General features: G+C 38.1%; 2 protein-coding genes across 5 annotated transcripts in view; one reads left to right on the top strand and one right to left on the bottom strand.

Annotated features, from left to right (window-relative positions):
• rfng (RFNG O-fucosylpeptide 3-beta-N-acetylglucosaminyltransferase) overlaps window positions 1-1,958 on the bottom strand; it is a 54,611-nt gene extending 52,653 nt beyond the window's left edge. Inside the window, exon 1 of one of the 3 annotated variants that reach the window (XM_043714715.2) lies at window positions 1,232-1,958. In XM_043714715.2, coding sequence (XP_043570650.2) covers window positions 1,232-1,771 — 540 coding nt within the window. In that variant the 5' untranslated portion in view covers window positions 1,772-1,958. The remainder of the gene's footprint in view (window positions 1-1,231) is intronic. The other 2 variants (XM_043714714.2, XM_043714716.2) reach the window with 2 other exon arrangements.
• A 5,729-nt stretch (window positions 1,959-7,687) lies between these two features.
• gps1 (G protein pathway suppressor 1) overlaps window positions 7,688-15,400 on the top strand; it is a 51,106-nt gene continuing 43,393 nt past the window's right edge. Inside the window, exon 1 of one of the 2 annotated variants that reach the window (XM_043714713.2) lies at window positions 7,688-7,780. In XM_043714713.2, coding sequence (XP_043570648.1) covers window positions 7,736-7,780 — 45 coding nt within the window. In that variant the 5' untranslated portion in view covers window positions 7,688-7,735. Of the gene's footprint in view, window positions 7,781-12,915; window positions 12,979-15,400 lie in introns of those variants that run through there. The other variant, XM_088000595.1, reaches the window with a different exon arrangement.

Below are 15,400 nucleotides of genomic sequence, written 5' to 3'. Positions count from 1 at the left end.
ACAACTGAAATTAGATCTAAGAAGCCCTATCTCAAGGATTTTGCTCATCTCATTCTATCAAAAGCATCAAAACTGTCAATGCTTCAGTTTTGTCCATTACCTTTCCTGAACAATGATAATGCACTTTTAAAGCGATCCTTATAAGCAATTACTTACTGGGAGGAAAAGAAGTGTCACATTTAGGAAATAAACAACATTACTAAAATTCCACAATGCCAACTAAAATTGCTTAGTAATTCTGACACTGAAGAGACACCTTCAATGGAGAGTGCATGCCAGTGCAAACATATAAATGTTAGATAAAAACTGAAAGAACTGCAGATGCTGTAAGTCAGAGACAAAATAGAATTTATTGGAAAAACTCAGCAAGTCTGGTAGCATCTGTGGAAAGAAATCAGTTAACATTTTGGGTCGAATAACCCGAATTCTGAGGAAGGGTCACTCTATCCAAAACGTTAACTCTGATTTCTCTGAGTGCCAAACCTGCTAAGTTTTCCCAACCAAACATTGAAATAATTTCAGGGTTAGAAGAGATGCAATGAAAACTGATTTCCTACAAAAAAAAGATTAATTTCCAAACAGCTCCCTGCTCACTGAGAATGAACAACGATAATGTACTTTTTATAAGATCCTTTAAAATCTGTAAAAGTGTTTGATGTGACAAGCATTAGTAACTGGGAAATACCACAGTTTGCTCAAACAATCATTAAGATGGAGGTTAGAAGCAGAGGTTTGTGTATTTAGCCAATGCATCATGCAGTTTGGCAAGTTTCTTCTAACTTTATCCTATAGTAAGATTCAATCATTCACTTTTGACTTAGCTGGATTAAATGGGAAGCTGCCACAAATTGTATATGGAATAAAAGTTTCTTTACTTTAGCATTGCACAGCATGGAGTTAAGGCTACAGGTCCAAGCTGATTGAGCAGAGGCAAACAAGCATGCCAGCAGAATAATGTTCAGTGGTCTCAGCTCCCTTAAGCTGAGAAGGAAACCAGTGAGGAGACCCACTCCTCACCAAAGATTTCTGCTTAGATTTGTATGTATATTGGATGATGATCGGATCAGGGTCAATCAGATTGCTAGACTTCACAGTTTGGATCAAATAAAGAAAGATTCAATTGGACCAGGTACAACACAATGATGTGAAATAGAGGCTAGCAACGGGAGAGCTTTTGCAAAAAAATACCAAACCTGAACTGTATGTTTCTTAGCTTCGAAACAGCACTCACCTGTTCTTTTACTAGTGATATCCAGGTCTGATAAAGCAGATCCAATCGGGCTTTGTGATACTTCCGAGTAGTTTTTACCGCAATAAAAATATCACTGAGTTGCATGTTATGCCTGCTGTGCGGTGCGATGTCCCACGGGAGCGCTGCAGCTTTCTCCCAGGGTCCGGGACCTCGCTGATCTTTCACTGTCGAGTTCTTCGTAAAACCCTGCAGCCCTTTCGCTTTGATGTAAGTCCGGAGAACTTTGTCCGATTTTGCAACTTGGTGGCGGCTGTCCTCTCTTTTAAATGCGCTGCTGGAGTCAGCGATGGAGCTCCCCGCTGAAGCGGCTCCGCTTCGTTTCTCCTGTTTAAAGAGGCTTCTGTCCACGGTTCCATTTCCAAGCGTATGGGGGGTCTGTCTGAAGGGCTGCAGGGATCGAGAGAGCTGCAGATCCGAGGGTCCCCACTGCTGGAGTCCCATCAGGAGCAGAAGAGAGGCGCAGAGAGTCAGGGAGAGCAGGAAACAGAGTTTACTGTTTGCACTCCATCGTAAACGCATCGTCTGTGCTCAGCCTCAGCCCCCGGGGGCAGAGGAGCTGCCCTGCTGGCACTCGCACACGTCCAGAACCGCTCCCATGTCTGATGGGGACCCTGGAGGACCTTCTCCCACTGGCGACTGTCACAACCACAGACTCTCGACCCAGTTCCTTCGTAGCAGTGTTTGTTTCCAATTCCAAGGAACAACAAGCAGACAGTGAACATGCAAGAGCTCACTCCAGCTGAGCAAGTCCTTCCTTTAAATTGGATCGCCACCTCACGTGGAGGACTAGGCTGTGGCCAAATCTAATTTACACAGAATACAGTTGGTCTTTCCCACAGTTTAAGGCAGAACTTTTGACTCGTATTATCTAGCTTTTCACCCCCTATTGTGTTATTAGCCATAATTGTTTTAAAAATAAATAAATGAATGAATTGAATTTATTGTCACGTGTACCGAGGCACAGTGAAAAGCTATGTTTTGCGAGCAATACAGGCAGATCAGAGAGTTAAATAGCATAGATAAGTAAATAATAGGTAAACTGCAGCAAAACAAAAAACACAGGTACAGATGAATGCTAAGCATTTGTGAGTCCATTCAGTATTCTAACAACTGTAGAGTAGAAACTGGCTGGTGAGTGTTCAGGCTTCTCCTCGATGGTAGAGGTTGTAGAAAAGTATTGCCAGGGTGGGATGGATCTTTGAGAATGCTGGCGGCCTTTCCTTGACAGCGGGCCTGGTAGATGGATTCTATAGACGGGAGGTTGGCCTTTGTGATTGTCTGGGCCAAGTTCAACATTCTCTGTAACCGTCTCCGATCTTGATTGGTACAGTTGTCATGCCAGGCAGGGATACATCCAGACAGTACACTCTAGATGGCGCACCTATAAAATTTGGCAAGGGTATTCACTGTCATGCCAAATTTTCTCAGCTGCCTGAGGAAGAATCGAATACTCTTGCCAACTTTTATATCTGCGCCATTGAGAGCATTCTGTCTGGATGAATCACTACCTGGTCTGGCAACTGTACCATTCAAGATCTGAGATAGTTACAGAGAGTGGTGAACTCGTCCCAGAAAGTCACAAAGGCTAATCTCCCATCTATAGAATCCATCTACCAGGCCAGCTGTCAAGAAAAGGCTGCCAGCCTTCTCAAATGTCCATCCCATCCTTGCAATGAAAAAATCAAAACGAATATATAGAAAAATTAAGAAGAGATGTTAAATTGTTGGGAGAAATCAGTTCCAGCTGTATGAGACTGATTTCTGTTCAGAGCTGATGGAAATACCATCAAGTAAGCAAGGTATTCCTAAGTGCCCATTTAAAAATAGGCCCATTAAAGAAAACAAAATGTCCAAACTAGAACAAAGTACGGTGAGTACAATCTTTGTGTTGAATTTGATGTTGGTCCAATAAAGGTGATTTTTGCTGTAGCCATCAGTCTTGGGAAATACTGCTTGTGGTGATGTTAGTGCAAAATCCTAATGGGGTTTAAATCTTAACTCTGATTATGATGAAACAGTTTCTTTAGTGCTAATCAATCACAATGCCTATTTTAGGAGATTTTCTAATCAACCTGTTCAGAGATGTTATTACACACACTTCTGGAGCATGTGGGACTTGAAGCTGGGACTCCTGGCACCACAAGAACCCACTCATACTGAGAATAGACATTTCCAAATTGCAACTCCTATAAAATTCACACAAATGAATCCAAGAGCATACTCAAAATGAATTGAAATAGTTCTCTCAAATTAATTTGCAACTTAATCTGCAAAAGATGGAATACACTTTATAGCATTAACTTAAACTATTAATGTTTAATCGAGAAGAGATATCTATTGGTTACAATGGCTGTGGCCTGATTTCTGGAAAATTGAATTTGAATGTAGCCATCAGTGCTCAACAAATTGACATACCACTATAAAATGTTTGGCTGCAGTCTTCATATAAGATATGGAGAATACACTCCATTAAAAGTGTTGAAGCTGGCATACACTTCTTGCTTTATACTTGGAGTGTCTCTGTTTTGCCATACATTAGTGTCACACCTTTTGGCATCCTTTAAATACTTATAAACAACTACCTACATAACTTTGGCTGGTTGCTTCCTCCGGTATGACCTCAGTTCCTCTCAGTTATGTTGTCATTGAGGTGTTTTCAACTATCAGCTGCTTCTTGCCAGTCTTCAATCATGAATTTGTTTTTCAGCTATAAAACGACCTTGCCTACAGGACGAAAGAATGTTCACACATTTTTCATTTGGCTAATCGAGCAAAACTTGCCTCAGGTCCCAGGCCAAATATCCAGTTCTATGTTGCATTCATATTTCACATTTAGTACAGGTGCAAAATGAATACTAAACCTTAAATGTAAATTCGAATGAAAATCTTAACCGACTCAAAAACAGCACGACACCATTTCCTTGACATTATCTCATTGCAAATATACACATTCAATCAGGCATACTTTTTTTATTTAACATTTCTCAATATGAAGGCAAAGAAAAACATTAAATTGTATTGGCTTATATACTTTCTGTTCTTTTTATTTAAGTTTTGTTTTTCACTTCAATTATCATAGGATTCAGTTCAGTGGGCGGCTCGGTGGCACAGTGGTTAGCACTGCTGCCTCACAGCGCCAGAGACCCGGGTTCAATTCCCGCCTCAGGCGACTGACGTGTCTGCGTGGGTTTCCTCCGGGTGCTCCGGTTTCCTCCCACAGTCGAAAGATGTGCAGGTCAGGTGAATTGGCCATACTAAATTGCCCATAGTGTTAGGTAAGGGGTAAATGTAGGGGTATGGGTGGGTTGCGCTTCGGCGGGGCGGTGTGGACTTGTTGGGCCGAAGGGCCTGTTTCCACACTGTAAGTAATCTAATCTAAAAAAAAACATTTCAGTGTTTTCACAATTGTTGTCAACATTCATCTGCTAACAGAAACTAGACTTGTAGCAAGGTGGGTGGCTAGCTGGTTGTCATGTATTGGGTGGAAGACCATGCTTCTGAGAAGCATTCCATCTAGTGTACTGCCTGAGAACTGGACAAAACTCAAATTTATTATTGTTACATAGAGTAAGTACATAAAATAAATTTGAATAATGTCCATTGAACTATCAAGGCTTGGCGTTTGTCTTATTGTGACCTCTGATTTACTCATTTAAGTTGGGATGAAGCATTCAGGAAGGCAAGGCTTTACAAAATTTCTAATTGTTTTCAATTTAGCTATAGAAACTTAACCTCACAACTTAATCATTCAGTCCTAACTAACATAATTCTAAAAATACCAGTTACAATGTCCCGCACAGTACAGGATCCATTGTGATCCATCTGTACTTCAGATCATTAACAACAACAATTATTTGTTTTTGTTAAATTTGTAGGAAGTGTAAGTTGCTGGCAAAGCAAACATTTATTGCCCATCTTGATTTCTTTTGAGTTCAACTCTTGTGGTGTAAGTACAAGCTGCTTCTGCTATCCAGCATTCAGGTAGTCCTGTGTTGCAAATTCACCAAATTTGCACCTCGATTTTAGATATGCCTGGTGCTGCATCTGATGTGCTCTTCTGCACTCACCTCTGAGCCAGAGTTAAGCCCCTGGTTTGATACTGATGGTAGAATATGAGATATCAGAGGCTGTGAGGTTACAGATTATTGTTGAATACAATTTTGCCACTGCTAAAGGGTGTCAATACCACATGTATATCCAATTTGAGTGATCAATATCTATTCTGAATCTATCCCATTTAGCATGATGGTGGTACCACTAAGAACAATGCAGGATATCCTTAGTGTGAAGTAAGACTTCGTCTCCATAAGGACTGTGGGATGGTAACATTCCTTGTGGTCATACAAACATGAGTTAAGACAATTGAGAAATATAATTTTCAAGGGTAAGCAAATATTGATTCCCAAAATCTTGCATGAAGTCATGTTGAACCATCATCACAGTGGTCGCACGGGCAGAGACTAAAGGCAGGCATGCAAATCTGTATTTTGGACTGGCATCAACAGGGCATGGATTGATCGATAAAATTCTGTAAGGATTGCCAGCTTCATCATCTGAGCAGTATAAAGAACTAAAACAAACACAAAAACAAGAAACTCAGAAGGTCTGGCAGGATGTGTCAATATAGAATCGTTAATGTTTCGTGTTTAGTATGGCTCTTTGAAAAAGACAAAGTTAACACTGTTTCTCTCTCCACAAATGCTGCCAGACCTGTTGAGTTTCTCCAGCATTCTCTGTGTTTGTTTCAGATGTCCAGCATCCATAGTATTTTGCTATTATTCGAGGAAAAATATTATGCTGTAGAAACTTGCCTCTGAATCATGGTACAAAGTTCAACAGACATATAAACACTATAAGACTACATATTGCTGACAGATTACTTTACCCAATTTCCTTTCATCCAGCAAGTCAAGAATACTACCAGATCCACAGTTGCTACAACATTAACTGCTGTCTTCAGCACTTTTGTTGTCCCACAGCACATCATGTCTGACAACTATTCTCAATATGTTGCAAGCATTCCAGGAAGGAAGTGAGTAATCCAGCATATTATATCCACTTCACGCTATCTGCAGTCAAATATGTTTTCTGTTAATTTTGATCTGTGATCTTGTATATGTTACTCATGGGAGAAATCCAATTCTTTAATGAATAATTGGGGAATGTTATAATATTGTCTGTATCTATGATCAGAGTTGAAAAGTGCGGTGCTGGAAAAGCGCAGCTGGCCAGGCAGCATCTGAGGAGCAGGAGTTCCTGAAGAAGGGCTTATGCACGAAACGTCGATGCTCCTGCTCTTCGGATGCTGCCTGGCCTGCTGCGCTTTTCCAGCACCACACTTTTCAACTCTGGTCTCCAGCATCTGCAGTCCTCACTTTCTCCTAGTGTATCTATGATCAGGCAAGCACATATCTTTAAGAGCAAATTACTGAAAACAACAAATGCTGGAGATCACAGTGGGCTATACAGCATCCATGGAGATAGCAAGCTAATGTTTGACTCTTCATCTGGTTGAAAATATGTTGCTGGAAAAGCGCAGCAGGTCAGGCAGCATCCAGGGAACAGGAGAATCGACGTTTCGGGCATAAGCCCTTCTTCATCTGGTTGACTCTTCATCAAAGTTGGTGAAGTGTGGAGGAGACAGCATTTATGCAATAACTTGGGGTGGGGGATGTGGGGGTCTTTGGTGTAGGATACTGATGGAGAAAAGCTGTTGATAGTTCACATTAAGTGATTGGAAATTTAAGAGATCTAAGTGTTTATACCTGTGTGACATCATGCCATGTGATAGTCTTGATTGTGAGTATATCTTCTGAAATTTGTTCTCAATAAAAACCCTATTTCAATGTTCATTGCACAAGACTTAACATAATACTAGAGGACACATCACACTATACTTAAAAAATGATTCATTAGTTGCAAAGCATCTCAATAGTTGTCCCAATTTCTTAAAGATATCAGTCAATTAAAGGAAAGAAATGGCATTGTGGTATACATTGAAGTACAGGTTGACAAATAACGAAAATAAATATAATAACAAAATGAAAGATCTGACCATTCCACTCTCCGGATTGCCTCACACATGCCAATTTACAGTTTAGCGATTCTATACTGATATGTTAATATATAATGTAAGTGAACAAGAAACCTTTTCATAATTTGCAAATTGGTGGGCTTTTTAAAACAAAAATCATTTTAAAATGATCTTTTACTAGATTGGAGCTGGTTTACATACAAAATGCTGGATCCACTAAATTAAGGAAGCAGGTTGACCAACCTGGAACACTGGGCAAGATCAATTTTTGGAGGGGGCAGGGGAGGTGTGGAAACATCGCCATGTTTATGCGGGGCTTTCTCCCAATGCCACGCAAACGCTTCGGGCGCAAATACGTCATGACGCAGAACGTGAAAGCGCTGACCTTTCGCCCCAGTGATGAGAGTGCCCGGATGCGGAGCTGCTCTGTGGCTGCTGAGAGTTGCTGAATGAGGGAGAAGATGCCACTTCCCGTTCAAGTATTAAATTTTCAGGTAAAAAGTCCCGCTGGTGTCTGATCGAAGAGTAAGGTGTAGTGCGGTGGGGATGGGAAAGGAGAATGTCCATGTGGGGTGCTGAGGAGAGATTGAGCCGTGGCGAATGGAGTTGAACTGAGGAGAACATGACAGTTGGTTGCTGGCTGATAGAGCCAGAATGAACCTGTTACTAAGGCACCTTTTGCAGTTTCTGCGCTCTGGATGCGCATGGTTTTGCTCCAAGCCCCGAACTTAAGGGTTTCAGACCCCAAAATTCAGCTTTGGTTTCTCTTCACCTGCTTCACCAGATGGAGCCTGGAGATATTGATACCTGAGAATGGGCCTAAAAGTACAGGCTTCCTGGCTGGTCTCCTGCCCTCTGGAATAGCATTTTTAAGATGCTTTATTTCTTGTCCACTGCTTTATTTGATATCAGTTCAGTTTAATTCAAGGAATAATGGGGGGATAATGGTCATGACACTCCATTAGTAATCCTGAAGCTCAAATTAATGCTCTGAGGGTAAGATTCAAATCCCACCAGTAAATTCAATTGATAATGAATTAAATTGAAGAATTTGAAAAATATGGAATTGAATAAACAGCCTCTTAGGGAGACCATGATGCTATTACTGATTGGTGTAAACATCTGCCTGGTGCATAAAGTTCCAATCAAGAACGTAATTTGCCATCTTACCCAGTCTGGCCTATATGGTTGACTCTTAACTGCTTCAGCAAGCCACTCAGTTCAAGGCCTTTAGGGATGGTATGTTGGCTTTGTCATTTTTACCGACATCAAATAAATGAATTTTTAAGTAAAAAAAATCTAATCCCATTCCTTTCTTTATTTTCTCTGTTTAACTATCACTAACTGTGGCTCATTTTATGGCATCACTTGCCTTTCTACCTTATGAAAGCATGTCTATACTGAAAATTTAATGTAATTTCAAATCTTTCTTTCTTTGATGTGAATCATGTAGATAGTAGTCAATGTCGAATGCAAAAATATTTTTAGTTATGTCTTTAAAATTTGAAAAAATAATTTTTTATTTTAATGATACTGCCATATTTTGCCTAATTTTGGTAAGGTAATAACCTAGTTACCAAATTTGGCTTCTTCAAAGAAGGATAGTCACTTGATTGGCTTTGAATTTGCAAAAGACCAAATGATAGTTGATAAAGGGATCTTCCTACTCAGAATGAAACAATCCGCAATCTAGCCAGAGTTTGAGTGTACATTTTCAGTCAAGCTTCGTGCTAACAATTTATTACTAATATTCTGAAGAGAAAATGTTTATCCAGTTTCATTGGATAAACACCTATTTCTGCTGATTAATTAGTTGTAAAGGTTGGACAGTGCTGGAAGGAATTTTTTTTTAATTACGCTCATTCTCGTCACATACAAAAATAAAAGCAGTGTTAAAGTGTTTTAAAGGTATATATCGCTATTTTGCATCTCATTATTTCTAATCGATTTCTGCTGCTTCAATGTGTAATTGCCTCTCAGTAGCATGTCCATCTCTGCCAAACTTCCCACTCAAATGCTTCCTTGCCAAAGTCACCAATGATATCCTGTGTGACTGAGCTACATCTTCTTCAGTGTTTAATTTGTTTAAAAATGCTTACCTTTTAATGTCTTTCAGATCCAGCTTCATAGAACAATCATGGTTCTATAAATTTGACTGCAGTCAGTATATTTCCAGCAAGTTCTTTTCCTTCCTTTCTCATTTTTGTATGTCTGAAGGCACTAAAAATCCATTCTTGCTTCTCATTTCCTTATTTAAATTTCAAGCCTTGAAAATATCATCCACAGGCATTGTATTAGCTATTACATAGCTCAAGCTCTCACTTCTTCCAGGCTGTCTGACATCCTGGATGAATTATTACCTCCTTTAGCTCAACGTCAAAAAAACTGCAGCCATTGACTTTAGCTTCCAATTCTACTTGTTTACCGTTCATTCCATCTTTATCACGGTCACTATCTCAGACTATATTGTCTGAAAAAGTGTGGGTTTTTTCATTTTAACTTGATATTGTGGTTATTCAAATGCAAATTAAGTCAAAATGGGATAAATTGCAAAGCAAGTTTGTTGTAGCTCTTTATCAATGAGGAGACAGTAGACATTTAACGTTTGAGTTATTTTGTTTTATTCAACAGAAGTCGGTCTCGAACAACTTCAATGAATGTCTCAACACTGTAGCTACTAAAAATAACAAGGCAATATATTGTCCAAGAGTGACAAAATTCTTGAATTTCCATTTGCCTGCCCTTCTAGTACTATTGGCTACTAAGTAAAGAAATGTTATTTTAGCAATGACAATTCTCACCCCTTTTGTGAGATATAAAGAGTTATCATCATAATTGCAACAAATGTTTAATGTATTGAAACATTCCAAGACTCTTCACAGGGACTTTATGAAACAAAATATGACACCAATCCACATAAGGGGATATTTGGTCAGATGACCAAAAGTTTGGACAGAGAGAGAGAGAATTTAAGAACTTTCTTAAGGAAGAAAAGCATCGTATGAGGAAGGTATTCCAGAGGTTGGGACATAGATAACTGAAGGCATAGTAATCAATGGTAGATTATAATTGGGAATGTTCAAGAAGCCAGAATTAGAGCAGGGTATGGTCTTAAATTTGAAAATAAGCACAATAATTTTAAAATCGAGATACTGCTTGACTGGAAGCCACTGTCGGTCAACAAGCACAAGGATGATTGGAGAACAGTTTGAGTTAAGACATGAGTAAGACGTCTAGATGACCTCTGTTTATGTGGAGGAAGATTCAGAAAGACTTGTAAGGAATACATTAGAAAAGTCAAGTTTGGAAGTAATGAATGTTTAGAAGAGTTTCAGTAGCAGATGAGCTAAAATACAAGCAAAGTTTAATGATTTATGCAGATAGAAGTGATGGCACAAATATGACATTGCAAGCTCATCTTGAGATCAAGGCAGTGAACAGACTGGTTTAAGCTTGGATTGTTGTCAGGGAATCAGTGGAATATTGTGTGTGAGGAACCTGAAAACAGTGGCTTCAGTCATCCAATATTTAATTGGAGGAAATTTCTAACTATGGAGCATTGGACGTCAGTTGAGTAGTTTGATTATTTAACAACAGTGGAGAAGGCCAGTGAATGTTTAAAGTTGAGCTGGTTGTCATCATTGCGCATTTGATAACTAACCTTTTCTTTTAGATGATGCTTCCGAGGAGCAGAATATAAAATAGAGATTATTTTGGTGTAAAGGAAAATTTAATCTACTTCTAACTTAGTTATGGACCATATTTTGTTTCCCTGGTTGTTTGCGAGTTGGTATGACAGCCATGGTAATATCTTAATTAAATATTTCCTCCTTATCTCTTTGCTGTTGTATAATTGAAATTCTACCTTGATCTTTTTGATTATTTTAATTACTGTTAAATAGTTATATTAAGGGCTGTGTTCACAATTAGCAGTCGAATGAGTCTGGGTGTGTGGTAACCCAATCTTTAAAAGTTGTTCACACGATTTATTAGGCTTGTGTTCAAAATGTAGCAACAGCCAACTTTGGTAAAAGTTCAGAGTTTACTAAACATTCAGGGTTTTGAAATAGTATTAGTCAATGAGACCAAGATTAAAAATTTATTTAATGTTAGACTAATTAATTTTTAGTGTCGCTGGAAGTTTTGTTTGAATGGCTTGTGTAAAATGTCCAATAAACACTCTTGGCATTTTATTTTATCAGCAGAGCAAAGTTGTAGAGATTTTTCACAATCTTTCTGCCTTTTCTTTTGAAGCGCAAGGTTAGCCCATATGGAATACAATGTTGGAACAGCCTTGGAACGTAGTAAAAAGTTTACTCCTGTTCTTACTTGGCGTTCTTCTTTCTCAGGGCTTTTAATTCCCACTCATTTACAGAGCTTAATGTTGAAAAGTTGAGGTTTTGTGTTTTGGCTCATATGTAGTGACAAACAATAGTGCAAACTATGTTGAAATAGTAATTGTTTAAATTTTAAATCATTTTAATATTCGGTATATGCAAAGGACCATGGTCCCTGATTTTTTTTCAATCAAGGTGTGTTAGCTAATAAATTGTATATTAAATAGCGTTGCTGCAATCGTTGTGGTAAAAATTGGCACATTAATTTTCTGACATATCGTTAAAGAATATTAGTTGTATGTTTGTCTATTTAAAGCAGTATTGGTTAATGATTTTGCAAAACGGCACGGTGGCTCAGTGGTTAGCACTGCTGTCTAACAGCGTCAGGGACCCAGGTTTGATTTCTCGGGCGACTCAGTGTGGAGTTTGCACATTCTCCCTGTGTCTGCATGGGTTTTCTCCGCGTGCTCCGGTTTTCTCCCACAGTCTAAAGATGTGCACGTCAGGTGAATTGGCCGTGCTAAATTGCCCATAGTGTTAGGTGCATTAGTCAGAGGGAAATGGGTCTGGGTGGGTTACTCTTTGGAGGGTAGGTGTGGACTTGTTGGGCCGAAGGGCCTGTTTCCACACTGGAGGGAATCTAATCTTAAAAAAAAATTTCTCAAATGTTACATAGAACCAAATGACTCATATTATCATTTGATAGCATGTTTTGTTATCAAATAATTCTAAAGCCCGTACCCAATTCATTCTTTGAGTTTCCACATTCTTGCTGCTGACTTCTGTCTTTTCTCCTGAATTATTTGCAAAATGATTGACAATTGCTTGAATATGTTCAATAGAAGTTAGTTATCTGCATAAACCAACCACACCTTTTTGACAGTTTTTTAAACTATTTTGCAACAATAAAAATGTGATGGCGATAGTTATATTGAGCAAGGATGACATTTGCACAAAGTGCATACTGTGTGCAAGATCTTAATACATTAATAAATTCTGGATTTTATATGTAGTGAAAACAATAGTTGCAATTGTTTACATTGTCGCTTTAAATTGCTGCATAATTTGAATTTTGAATAATTATAGTTGGATTATATTTTAACTCTAAGCACCAGTTTAGAACTCTAGTAACTGCGAATTTCATTCCTCTTTCCCAGGCAAGCACTGTTGCAGGGACAGGGAATGCAGATAGTCAGGAAGGGTGTCGAGATAGCTCCACTCCCAGCTCAGCCACCTCTTCGCTGTCAGACCTTTACCTGACACCTCACAGCAGTAGATCAGACTTGTTTCTACATAGCACGGCAGGAGATTTCAGCCTTAGCGCCAGCTTGTCAGCCTGCACTCTGCTCTATGAGGTACCTCGATCACCAGGAAAGTTGATAAAGGAAGCACATAGCTCATGCGTGATTTCATTTTAGTTTGCTATAGGAGAGCATACCTTTAAATGAAAATGTTTCAGTGTCAATGTTGTTGATATCATTCATTTGTTAAGACCAGAGAAAGTTATATGCTATTGTAATCTTTGGTGATTGATAAAGTTTTGGGTGCCTTCTAAGACATGTTAAGATGGCAGCAGTTCCTGAATATTACTGTCAGTTTGCCTCTCAGCATGCCAGAGGCAAGTGAGACAAGGTTCTAGAAAGGATTGAACATTTGAATAAGAAATTCAGCCTGTAACCTAAAATCCAGCTGTAAACCTTGGGATCCAAAGTTCAAATAACTGACAAAAAGATTAAATATTACTTTAAAAATAGTAATTATGCTACATTGAGAGTAGATCACATGAGTGTTGGAATATCCTTGAAGCAGAACTTTCCATGGCTGTTAAAATTTTACCCAAATTAAAATATCATTATCCAATTAATTCTTCTGTACACTGTCGCTTATTTGTAATATATTAACAATGTGCTTCTTAATTTTCTGTGATACTGTTAGACTTCGTTAGTAATTTAATTGGAATAGAGTTGAGAATAGTCAAGTGAAGGGCTATTTATATCTAGGAAGAAACTTTGTCTCATAGACAAGGCACAACTGTTGTGTTCTTAATTGGATATCAGCCTTTTATTGAAATTATCAAATTGTGAAAAAAAGCTGTCTAAAATTTATATCAGCATTCTGCTAGCTGAAGAAAGCATGACTTGAAATTCAGGAAAAAACCCTTTCAAATCAAAGTTGCTACTTTTGAGTCCTGGAGAAAATGTGAGGATTATAAGGTGCAGCTCACAGTTTTAATTTTTAATCACTTTATAATGTGGGCTGTATGAAGGAGACTTGAGATCATTTACAAGAGTGCAATAAAAGTTAAATGCTGAAACTTAAATGAAACTAGCTGGTACTGTAAAAGCTGAACAGGTTAGGCAGCATCTCTGGAAAGGTAAACAGAGTTAATATTTTGAGTTTAAGATGTCTCCAAATAAAGTGCCGTATTGAACTCAATATTAGTTCTTTGCTCCCTGTAGATGCTGCTAGACTTGCTGAGTTTTTCAAAGCTTCCTGTTTTTGTTTACTAGTGTGCACTCTTGGCATAAATAACAAGAAATTAATGATACATCTCTCGTAATTCTGTTCAATGATTTTTATATAAAATTTCATTTATGAATTTGACTAATATAGTCGAGCCAGTTACCTAATCTTTCTCTTATTTTCTGGAATGTTTAATGAACGGTTTATACAGTTTCTATCCAGCTTGCTAGACGTTAATGGTGTCTTTAGCTGAAGATCCAAAATTTGTTTTGTTTTCTTCAGTACTCGTGAATTTTGATCCTCGTACTAATATAATTCCAAAGGTTGAAGAACTGTTGAGCCACTGAAACATTTAAAGCAGCAGCATTCTGTGACATGAATTTTCAGGACTTGATTTGCTACTTAAAATGAATGACTTTTGTTGATGCCAAAATTACAAGAGTCAAATGGAAGAAGGATGGTATAGATGTATAGCTTTTAAAAAAAATTCCAATCACATTATTAACCTTTTTTTGTTTTAAGCAATGTAATGAATCAATCCAGGCTAATAAAAACATCAGGATTTTTTTTTGATCGACAACATCTTGTTAGAACAGATAATTTTGATTCAAAAGCATTATTAAATTTACATGAGAAACCAATTTTCCTAATTCAAACCAGCTAACCTATTGAATATCACTGTAGAGCTGTAGCTGTTGTTTGTTAATTGCACCAATATTCTTTCATGTTAAAACCAAGTAGACTATTATTTGCTAACACCAAAAAGAACAGGGTGTTGTCTGTGAAATTGGGTGGGAAATATACTTTTCTTTGTAATTGTAAGGTTTGCATCCAAGAGTGGAAAAAAAAACAAATAATTTATACATATTGAGCTTGTAGGTAAACTGTTCTAGAATGGCTGTAATGTGCTGAGTTTTGCAATCCTCAAATAACCCTGTAAATAATTGTAATTTTGTTAATGATTTATTACACTTGCTTTATGGAGCACAATTCTTGGAATTTTGTGAACTGCATATATAAAAACAACACAGAATCATTAAAGTCATGCCTGTTAGCAACCCACTTAGATCAGCATGGTGACAGGATGCTGACCTGCAATGTGTATTTTTAATTGTCAGTACCATGTTTTTGGTTATTCTAAAATTTCACTGGTGAAAGTCTGTACGCACAATTAATCAACTCACTCTATTCGTGTTTTCAAAGCCATAGCCAAACTTCACTGAAACAGTGAGCCCAGCTATAGGTGGCATTGGATCAAGCAATTGAATAAAGCAATTATGTTGCCAAGCCAGTTTTTTTTAGTTAATTGAATAA

The sequence above is a fragment of the Chiloscyllium plagiosum genome, unplaced genomic scaffold, assembly GCF_037043375.1.
Source record: "Chiloscyllium plagiosum isolate Xiang-an unplaced genomic scaffold, Cpla_swu_hap1 HiC_scaffold_25, whole genome shotgun sequence".
Classification (NCBI taxonomy): Eukaryota; Metazoa; Chordata; class Chondrichthyes; order Orectolobiformes; family Hemiscylliidae; genus Chiloscyllium; species Chiloscyllium plagiosum.
This window is presented reverse-complemented; position numbering and strand designations above follow the sequence as displayed.